This window comes from Drosophila melanogaster, chromosome 3L (assembly GCF_000001215.4).
Source record: "Drosophila melanogaster chromosome 3L".
Classification (NCBI taxonomy): domain Eukaryota; kingdom Metazoa; phylum Arthropoda; class Insecta; order Diptera; family Drosophilidae; genus Drosophila; species Drosophila melanogaster.
In genome coordinates this window covers 21,183,310-21,194,246 of record NT_037436.4, presented here as the reverse complement: position 1 = coordinate 21,194,246, position 10,937 = coordinate 21,183,310, and the positions used below count along the sequence as shown (strand labels likewise).

The window sequence follows — 10,937 nt, the reverse complement described above, 5'->3', positions numbered from 1 at the left end:
TCTGTAAATCAATAGATTTTAGGCAATTATATATAGGAAACACGCATTCCCCTGAATAACTAATTTAAATTTATAAACTTCTACAAGAATTGCAATTAGTCCGCTTAGAAAAGCCGTCTTGGAAACTCGAGACGCCTGAAAGTTCACCTGCCTGGTTATCAGTCTGCCTTGCGGCTTATCGGTCATCTAAAGTTGGGCTGGCCAAATGCCACAGGTTCGCGGGACGCTCTTAAGCGGAAACATCCCTTGGCGGAGTGCACCACGAGTGTGCCAGAAAGTGTGCTATGGTTTTTCGCACGCTGGTGGAAATTCGTGGCCCGGACATCGATAAATCGAGCCTATACACAACATATACCTCATTCACACAGCGAACGTGGGAAACCCCCAAGCAGGACTCTGGCGGAAAATTTATTCCGCACCTCTCTCTCTCTTTCTGGCTCCCTGTCTCTCTGGGAATTGGCAATCTCTCGCCCATTTGGAAGTAACGCCACGTTCTAGATTCCTTTCGGTTTGCCGCTCTGTTTTGGTTGGCTTTCTGTTTTGTGCTCTAATTCGTAAGCAAAGCGAATAGTTTTCACTCTGCCATTTGGCAGAGAGCCGCGAAGAGAGATTGAGAGGAGAAGAGCAAAGTGCAGCGCATTTTCCGCCCTCGAAAATGGCGAAAAGGAAAAGCTCGCTCGCGCATGTGGGCAGGTTGCCCATCGAATCGGGTCACAAAGTTCCCAGTGCAGCAGCTTCTGTGTGTTGTTTATTCGTAGCTATTTTTTTTTTTGCCGTTTTCCGTCTGCTCCTTGCTGTGGTGCTTGTGTCTTTTGCCAGCTTTTCTTCTTCAACTTGGGGGCCTTCGGTGTATAAATGGCAGCGCGCCCACGTATCGCGTTTCAGTCTACGTTGGACTTTAGCGCGCGTCGCACACACACTGCGTATACGTAACTGCGGACTCCGCACCGAACTGAGGCCTCCGTCCGAGTGACGCCGCCGTGCTCCGATCACTTGGCGTTCTGGGCCGGTCGCTCTTCGATTTTTCCGCTCGAGCCTTGAAGAGAAAAGTCGGCGGAAAAGTGCCTTCCTCTCGGGAACCGTTGTGAACTGCTTTGTGTGGGCAATAGAATTTCAAATTTAACGGCTTTTCGTGGTGGAAAAATCATTGGGGAATTTTCAAAATCGAAGGCGAGGCTTACAATTACATTAAATAATTTCGACGGTTGAAATTACGGAAATTTTTGGAGAACTATATTGCACAGTAAAAATATTTATACGTGCAAAAAACAAAAAAAAAAGTATTACTGGAGTGAAAAAATGAAATAAAACGAATAATATTAACAAGATTGCCTCGTTAATAAGGTAATTAATGAGTTACTGTTAAGATCTTAAAATATATTTTAAAAAACATCACTTATGATTATAGTTATATAATAGAATATCAAATCGTGGTAAATAAAATTTTTAAAGAATGTGGAAAAAGTTAAGTTTGGAAATCAAATGCATTGTTCCAATGTCATCTTTCTTACATACTTCCTTACTTGTTTAAAAATAAAATTATGTGCACTCATCTGTATTTATTTTTAATTTTCATTACTTTTGTTTCGCTTACTTTTAAAAAAGTATCTATTGTTACACCCGCGTACTTGAAGTCCTGCCCCATTTTTGCGTTTATTTATTGGAAGTGCTCCTTCGAGCAGATACTCAATTAAAATCGCTATATATTCTGCTGCATACATTCGGGCGCTTCGCTCGGGACACATTGCACATACGCACCGTGTGACGCGCGCGGGTCCGTGTAATGATTGTGTACACCAGCAGCTCCTCGTCCTGCTCCTTTTTCGGTTACTGCCGCTGCTGGACGCAGAGGAGGAAAACAAAAAATGTACAGAAACAGTGCAAGAGCTGAGGCGAAACGACTCGGGCTGCTGTTTTTATTGATTTATATATACACGGTGGCGGCGAGTGGGAGGCTGTTCTGTTGCTGCTGTTGCTGCTGCTACTGCTGCTCCTGCTGTTGTGTCGCACTGTCCCAAAAAGAGGCACCACCAACACACACACATGCACAGCATCCATCCATCCATTTACACGGCTGCCGTCGTGCTCAACTTCCGTTTCCTGTCGCAGGATCCACAGAGCGAAGTGGCAACAGAGAGAGGTAGAGAAAGAGAGGGAGAGAGAGAGCAAAATGCCAGATTTGCCTTCCTTTTTGGGGACCCAACGACCCAACGATTGCAGTTGCTTAACTAGACTTATTTCGAGACTCATTTCGTCAGCCAGCCAGTTTTCGATTCGACTAACCCTTTGGACTGGGACTCGAAAGCTCTCTGCATATATCTCTCTGCAGCTCTCTCGAGCTCACTCTTCGCCGGCTAATGGCTCGCTTTCTCTCACAAAGTTGTGTTTACATTGATTAAGTTATCCCCTCCGCCAGCCGTGTTTGACTTTGCTAATGGAGTTGTCCTGCCACCTCGACCACCCACCCCTGACTTGCTAATTTGCTGCCAGGACATCATCGTCATCATCATCACCATCATCAGCAACCTCATCTGAAACGTCACTCGCTCGGGTCCTCCAATCAATAAAGGTTGCCCCTTCGCTGGTCCCACGTACCACCCACTAGCGATTGCCTTCAATTATTATTTTTCGCCTTTTCTTGTGTTTTTGCACAAAAAAGTTTATTAATCAATAAACGCACACGTCAAGCTCACGCTTACACAAGTAAAGGAGAAACACAAGGAAAATACTCGTATTTCTATTTGGTTATCGAAGTCAAAATAATGTTAAAGTAAAATATGAGTAATTGCTATACATATATTCAGGAGTCATGAATGCTAAATATGCCCCTAAATATTACAACTTCATGGTAAATATAATATTTTAAGTATTTAGTATTCAGTTTAATTTACCGCAAGAATGTAATATAATACGTTATCAGTACTTTTAAAACTCATAAAACATATTAATAATTGAACATAAATACATTTTTCACTGTATTAACTGACCAAGGTAAAAGGTTCAAAAATTTATCATTTAAAATTAAAATAAATGCATTTAAATACGGTTCTTAACGATTTTGTGTTATTTATAAGGTAATTAATTAAAGAACTATATATTATCCTCCGTGTAACCAATTTGTGTGTGTTGGTACGTAATGTCCTGTGCGGGTGACGTGTGGTTCTGCGGCCAAGAGAAGCTGTTTGAAGACGTTTCGGGGTTGCCTGGTGACGACTTTGCATCAAAACACATACCCTTATCAATCCCACTCTAGATGTGTGCACTTTTGTGGCTCATTAACGGTTTGCAAGCGGCCGAAATGCATGCGGTTATTCATTGAATGCGAGCGCGAGTGTGTGCGAGTGTGTGAGTGGTGTGTGCAAGAATGTGTATGCGCATGTGTGTGTGTTTGCTGGAGATGCGCTCGATAAGTTGAGTGGCTGTTTGTTTCGTTGTTGTGGTGCCACAGCTGCCTGTGCGTGAGTGCAAAACAAACGGAATTTTGCGCATGGCCCATCAAGAGATGCACCCACCCGCCAGGCCAGGGACCTTCCGCCACTCACACATACTTTCCGCCGTTCCAGCTCCCCAATTGCCAGACCCATCATCCCATGCCACCATCCATTTCCCATTTCCTAGCCATCTTCAGTCAGCAACCGCATTTCGTGCATCATAACATCGCTGGCAATTATTCGGCGAGTTGCTGGCTCTCATTAGCATGTATGGAACGTCTGGATTGCACTCAGTCAAACTCAAGGATCCACAATGGAGGATTTTGTGGGCTTGTCGTTCTTTTGCCTAACAAGGTTGCCTTCATACATTCAACACGATCTTTTAATTTATCAATGAGACTTAGATTAAAACAATAATCTTTCAATCAATTGTAATTTAAACAAAAATTTTTTTTTTTTTAATGATAAAGCACACATGTCGTGAGTAGATGATAAGTATTTTCATAATGCCCTACTTCTCTGTTAGTCCTGGTCAGTTAAGTAGTCTTGAAACCACATAATTTCCCTCGTAACTCGGCCAACCAAACCCCAGGACCATGTAGCTCACATAGCACATAAAACGTTATTGGCCCGATGTTAATTGAATTGTCTGCGGCCCCGAGCGCAATTGTCTCGTTATTCCCAGCCATGGGCTGCTGTTTAACGATCTCGCCATTGGCATTACCATTTCCTTTGGGCCGTCAAATGTCGTGGCATTAACACTCACACGGGACATACTATTTCCAACTGATAATAAAGCCACCTCCCTTGCTCACTTCTTCTTTTCATTCGCTCCATTCACAGGAGGACAATAAGAAAACTGCAAGTGTTGCGAAAATTGATTCGAACATAAATAAAGGGCAGCCAAGCGTGGCCAGACAAGGACAACAAAGGCAAGGGAAGCCGAAGGATTTGTTATTGGCCGAAAAGGCAAAAATCAATAAAAACGCCACATGTAAGAGGACACCGGACACAAGCGACATGGTGTCCAATCGGCAGGGCATGGGGCTCACGACACCTAGACTCCAGTTGCTGTGGTGGAATAACTAACGAGTAGTCCCAGGGAGTAACATGTCGGATCGATATCCAGCCAGCTTCTACGATCAGCATCATAGTCATCATCATCCGCAACATCTTACGCCGACAATGTCACACTATCCGCCGCAACCCTACAGATCGGGTTACACCGGCTACCATACCTATGGCTACGGCTATGGGTCTTCTTCTAGTGCTTCTTACATGCCTAACTACTATCGCTATGCTCCGTACGCCTCGCCGCACTATAGCCAGCACCATCAGGGGATGTTCACGCCGGCTGGCCAGCAGATAATCCCCTCCAGCGTACTCCACTATCCGCCCAGACCGCATCCCTACCAGCAGCTACCGCAGCAGCAGCAGCCACATCCTCAGCAATCTCAGCCTGGCTACGAGCCACCACCACCCTTGCCATACAGTTCTTCCGCTTCTTATCAATCACGTGGTTTCGGTGCCTTTGCGGGCCCAACGCCCCACTATGCGCCACCAGGCAGATCCTCCACGCCCGCTCCAAATCGCACCGTGTTGCCACCGAGCTATTTGGAACCGCTGCGCAGCTACAGCGCCGAGCAGCAACACCTAAGTCAGCAGCAGCATCTGAGCCAACAGCAGCTGCAACATCACCCGCTGCCTGGAACCCCAAAGCTCGAGGATCCGGATGTCGAGGTGGAGGCGGTGGCCGAGTCCCCCGCTCAGCGGTTGACCACTTCGCCGCCCATGATCAGTGCCACCGGAACGGACAGCGGCATCAGCAATTGCAGCACGCGGGCGAGGAGCGACAGTAGTCAGAGCACGCCCGTTTACAGTGGAGAATATCCGGTTAACATGTCTGTGGAGTCCGCCTCCTGTGTGCCCTATCACTGTCCGGCGGATGCGCGGGACTACGAGGAGGAGGAGCACCAGCCACCGGTGACGGCGGAAGTCAGAAGGGCGGACACTCCGCTCGATATTACCGGTAAGTTGACATTTTTTTTTTTTTGAATCGCGTCGCATCGCCTGTCGTTCCTTCATTACACTCTATTTAATTTGCAATTATGCACGGCATCGGGGGAGAATTCGAAAATTTATGCAAACATATGTCAGGCAAGATTATGTAACAAGTATTCAAGTCGGCAACGGGCGACAGCCAACGGTCAGTTACTTCAGCTCAATTCAACGAATTTAGCAACTGTGGGTGGCTCGAAATCGATCGGCAATTTGGAGGCAATTCGGGTGGGAGTCTGACGGAAGAGACAAATATTTCGAACCACAAGTGCAATTTTTCTGAAGATAAAACACTTTGTTGTGTTTGGTTACATAGTATAGTTACATACAATAATATTTTATTCCATAAAAATATATTTATTATATTTTTCAAAAAGAAAATATAAGTTCCAACCACTCCCACTGTGCGTATGTAGATAGACTTATGCTTGATTCCGCATGCAAATTAATGCAAGAACTGTCCGTTCGTGTTGCCGTCATCGTTGTCAGCGTGTCCAGAGTGTCGTCCGTAAAGCTCCTCATCAGAAGCGCCTTCCGTCAGGTTTTTCCACCAGCTCCTGCGCCACCAGCCCCCTCCAATCACCCACATATTTCACAAGCCTGACAAGCCAACGTTTTGCAAACACTCAACCAATCAGCGTTGGTTAACTGCTGAAATACTTCCGTTTTCCAGCAAAAAGGGTGGCTTTATGAGAAGCGGGTGGCCTTTTGGAGGGCGCCTACGTCATGGCGCTTCGTAGAACTTCAAATTAGCTGTCTATTTAGGCACGCGAATAGCAGCAACCGAGAATCGCCGAGAGTTTGCTCTGTGATGTGTGGCTTTTGAATTTTTTGTCGTGTGTGCAAATCAATAAGTCAACTGCGTATGCGGATGACCCACCAGGTGCGAAGTGAACCCACAGCTTTTCTCTAAATATTTCCAATGCAAACGAACTTCTTGCACTGGACAAAATCATCATCATCAACATATCGCTTTAATGCAAATATATTATTATTTCGGTTGTGGTGCAATAATTTGATATCCGAATCATTAAAATTTTAATGTATATATTTCGCAAAAGATATAAAAATCTTGATTAATTTTTATGTTAAAATGACCTAACAATGTTATTTTTGCCTGTTTTTCCAAAGTTCAGGTAATGTTTTTGAAAATCTGGTGTATTGGTTGCCTGTTTTTTTTTTTTTGTGGAGCTACATCGTTATCAATGGGCGTTTGACTTCTTTCGCACACAAGCACACCCACACAGCAATATCTAAGGGTGTCTTTCTGGCATCTGTGTGTGCGTGAAATGTCATCACAGCCAGCATGTAAATGAACTTTTCAGCGTAATGCGGTGGTTGCCGCTGCTTTTGCCGCTTTACTACCGTTAGTCAAGCACAGACAGGAAAGACAGGCAAACACTCGCAAACACATGCACAGAAGAAAAAGGGAAGATAATTTTCCAGTTTCTATTATCTTATAATGCCGAAATTCTTTTTAACCTTATTTTCGAATAGCGTTGAAAATATTTAATGAATATTTTTTTCTGTGTACTAATCAAGGGAGGAACCAACGACACCCTGAAACAAGAATAGAAACAGCTCCCTGGTGCAATAGCCAGGGTTCAAATTAGACTTCAACCTCAACCTCCGATTTTAGCCACCATATGGAGGCGAAAATCAATGTCCGTTATGTGAAAAAAGTGCAGTAAAAATCAGAATGCAAATGAGCCCATTTTAGTGGCATAGGAAGCACAAGTAAATTTGATTCATTTAAAATTGAACTTTTTAAAATCATATGTTTGGACACTAGCTTCAAAGTGAAAATTAAGTGAATAATTAAGTAATGGCGGAATTAATTTCGTGACATTCAGGGAAAAAATATAACATTAAATGTATTGCAGTTACTGCCAGAATGAGAACAACAAGTCCAAAAGTTTGGTCGAGCCCTACGAAAATACGTAAACATTGCAGGCAGTCGCATGCGCCAAGAAGTGCGCTACACTTTTTGTTGATGTCCCTCCGCTCTCACTGTCCGCTCTTTTGCCTGTGTGGGTGCATGAGGCGGTGTGTATGTGTGCGTTAGCCACGTTCAACAAGTGCATGGCGCTCTCTGGACGTACTATCGCTCTCTCTCTCTTGCTGGCCTCGGGAAATATGATTTGATAAGCGTGTGCGAAAAAGCCCCTCGATTTCTCGTTGGATGGTCAATGTTGGGGGCCCGGTTTTTAACCCTTGATGGCCGCCTGCACGCATGACAAAATAATTGGAGCTCCAGAATTGCGCAAAGATAAGCAAGGAAAAGGGAATCCCATCATTTCACTATTGATTTTTTTTGTCAAAGCCTCCTCCAGCTTAAGTCTTAACTTATTTTTCAGATGACATAAGCGCTACGTCGCCAGTGGCCGCTGATGAGGTGAAACCTACAGCGCCCACTTCATCGCAAGTTGCCAAGAGTGCGGAAACCAATTTGCAGCCGGACTCAGCAGCATCCTTGGATGTGCCGACGACGCCGCAGGATACTAGTGGTGATCCAATAACAGAGGCGGCCGACGAGAGGCCAGAACATGCGGTAAGTGGTGGATGAAATCGAATTAGCGCGGGCGGGAAAAATTGCAAATTTAAGCTGCAGGTGCAGCGTGGATATATAAGGGGTATAATTAAGAGGCAATCAGGGGGCGGGTATCCTGCCATACTGACGGGATAAATTAGGCCAAAGCAGGCGAGCAACCAGAGCCTGATAATGACAGCAACCCACACTCATCACCAGTCCTGGCCAAAAAAGAGAAGGCCAAAGGCGAAATGCGTTTAGCTCCATCGACCGGCTTTACTCATAAAAAAGTCTGACGGAGCAGTCCGTAAAAATTGAGAGAAAGCACGGGAAAAGCTCTCAAATGGAGAGAACCACAGCCGGAAGCCTTTTTACAGGGTGCTCCAGCAGTACACAAAATGGGGCGCCTATTGATTTTTGGGGCGCTACGTTGAACTTCACCCGGCTGTCTGGATGGCTGGCAAGTACGATTGGAGCTGGTTCGAAAAATGAGGAGGTGGCTCTTTTGGGGGTTGCCTGGTAACACGAGCTGCCAGCTGTCGGGGAATGGGGATGATAGTAGGGTGCAGAGAGTCCGAGGGGAGACTGACAGCAAAGTTGTTCAAGTACTCGCTACTTGAGCGTAACAACTTTGCCGCTGCAAATCGACTTGGAAAAAAACTTAATCGATTTTTGTGCTTTCCACTTGCAACAGCGACAGCAGCAACATCCTGTGACGAACAACTGGAGTCCAACGACGCGGCGCCCGCGCACTCCGCCGGCACCTCAGAACTCGCCCATTGGTTTCGGCCAAAATGCGAGTGTGCCACCCGCCTTGGCTCACCTGCTGCAGCAGCAGCAACAGCAGCAATTGCAGTTGCAGCAGCAGCAACAACAGCAGCAGGTTGGTAACCTCAAGCGGTGTGCAACATCTGGAAAGAATCGCAGCAGCCACAACCGCATCATCGAGTGCGATCTCATTCCTAGCAAGAAATCAAAACGCAAGTCGGTCAAAAAGCAAGCCGGGGAGATCGAAAATATGGAGGCTGTGGAGCCAATTGTTAGGGAACAAATTAGGGTGAGCTAACATTTAGTTGTTACAGCACCTTCTGATCTTTATTTTTATTTCGAAAATTTAGTTTTTCTATTTAAAATAATTATTTTTTTTTTATAAAAGAGAATAGAAAATTTAAACATCTCTTCTAATAAATACCTTGTAACTCCCGACAGGACATCAAACCTTTACCGGGATTCCTGCAGGCCTTTGGTTCCACCGAAATAGGTCGCTTCTCCGAGCGTTTCCTGCAAACGCCGGAATCCCTAGTAGAGCGATTAGCCGAAGAATATGCAGGCAGTGCACCCAACAACTGTCCATCTCATTCAGCTGGAGGCTACATCGAGTCCCCGGCCATGGCCACGCACAACTACTATCCTTATGAGGAACAGAACCAAGGCGGCTATCCAAGGAATCGAATGCGAGACTATGGCTACGAGATACCAGACTACATGGCGTATGAGCGATACGCGGCCTATGGAGCCGGAAGACCAAGAGCTCGCTACGGGGAAATCCGCTGCAACGGCTACTAGATACGGTCCACCGATATCGAGCGGATCATATATAGATTAGGGTTAGTGTTGTTGTAGTCGTGCATAGTCGTTCTCATTCGATATTCTCTGTGTGTGCCTTTTCCGGTCAAAATTAGAAAATGTATCCCCCGAAGAGTTGTTGTTGAGGGGGGCATTGTTAGCAATGAGTGCGGTCAAAATTTACCACAATGAAGATAGAAAACATAGAAAAACCAAAGGAAACAAGAAGCCAAATGTTGTTAGCAATATCATATACATGAACATGAATATTTAATTAAGTAGTTCAATGTATTTTAAATCGAATGCGTTTTTAAATCGATCCAGCATGTGAGTCGAAATCTTGTCCCACTGTACATAAGAATGCATTTCGTATATGTAACTCTAGGTTTAGTCAAACTACTTGGGCAGTTGGTATTGGGATCTAAATGTTTTCAAGGCCTCCAGGAGTTCGAGGATATTTTTTCTCAACTCAAAAATCGCTTACAGCTCCGTTTCCAATCGGAAGCCATTGTTTTTGGGGTTCAAAATTCCGATATCACCCCAAAAATAAGTAAGTTAAACAGAGCGAAAAATCGTACATATAGCAAATAGATGTGCCATTGAAAAATATATTTAATTTAAAACACCATAATTTAGGAATTTATGTACAATACCAATACAAATTAAAGATTAGCTACGGTAATCTAAAGCCAGATAGTTAATGTTAAAGCAATGCAGTTCATTTTAGTCTAGGGCACTGACGCACACATACACAAAAACACACACACACGGCTACAGATACACCCATACAGAGACACACTCAAACCACCGCACTAATTTGTACTTGGCAAAATGGTTTTTGTTTTCTACCGATTTACTAACAACTTATTAATTTTCTAATCGATTTCATTGTTGTATTAAGTGCCTTATTTTACTTGAATTGATTTCCAATATCTGGCGTAAACAAATAAACGTAACGAATTTGTATGATTTACTTGTAGAGAAACAACCAATTTCAGGTTTCAAAGGGGCCCAACAAAATTTTAAATGCAAATCGAACAAATCAATGAAGAGAAAATCAACCGAACTAGAAAAACGGAAACCAAAAAACACATCGAGCGACATTCAAAAATGTTTAATAGTTATTAAAGAAACTAGTTAATTTTTAACCAAACTACTCACCAACAAAAAGTAAAACAAAAAACAATGAATACTTCTAGCGTTCACATTTTAGGCCAACTATTTGGATGTCTTCAACACATGAACCGAGGAGAAAACAGAATAAACCAAGTATTTAGTATAGTTAAGTAAGTGTGTAAATAATTATTGGAAAGTTTGAATTTTATGAATTAAATCACGCGATGGCAAACAAA

General features: G+C 44.0%; 1 protein-coding gene across 2 annotated transcripts; it reads left to right on the top strand.

The window, feature by feature from the left end:
* Nucleotides 1–883: 883 nt before the first annotated feature.
* CG42337 (uncharacterized protein) lies at nt 884–10,934 on the top strand. 2 transcript variants are annotated; one of them, NM_001259929.2, is made up of 5 exons: nt 884–1,344; nt 4,275–5,460; nt 7,847–8,040; nt 8,714–9,076; nt 9,229–10,934. In NM_001259929.2, the coding sequence occupies exons 2-5, from the start codon at nt 4,542–4,544 to the stop codon at nt 9,583–9,585; spliced, it is 1,833 nt and encodes a 610-aa protein (NP_001246858.1). In that variant the 5' UTR covers nt 884–1,344; nt 4,275–4,541; the 3' UTR covers nt 9,586–10,934. The 2 variants fall into 2 exon arrangements, with proteins under 2 accessions (NP_001246858.1, NP_649286.2); NM_141029.4 differs by having other exon boundaries at nt 9,229–9,783.
* The last annotated feature ends 3 nt before the right edge of the window (nt 10,935–10,937 follow it).

What these genes read in the sequence shown, in the direction of transcription:
- CG42337 (NM_001259929.2), top strand. Translation starts at nt 4,542, where the DNA reads ATGTCGGATCGATATCCAGCCAGCTTCTACGATCAGCATCATAGTCAT. An exon ending in CACTCCGCTCGATATTACCG is followed by an intron (nt 5,461 to 7,846) that starts GTAAGTTGACAT and finishes CTTATTTTTCAG; the next exon opens with ATGACATAAGCGCTACGTCG. An exon ending in ACGAGAGGCCAGAACATGCG is followed by an intron (nt 8,041 to 8,713) that starts GTAAGTGGTGGA and finishes CACTTGCAACAG; the next exon opens with CGACAGCAGCAACATCCTGT.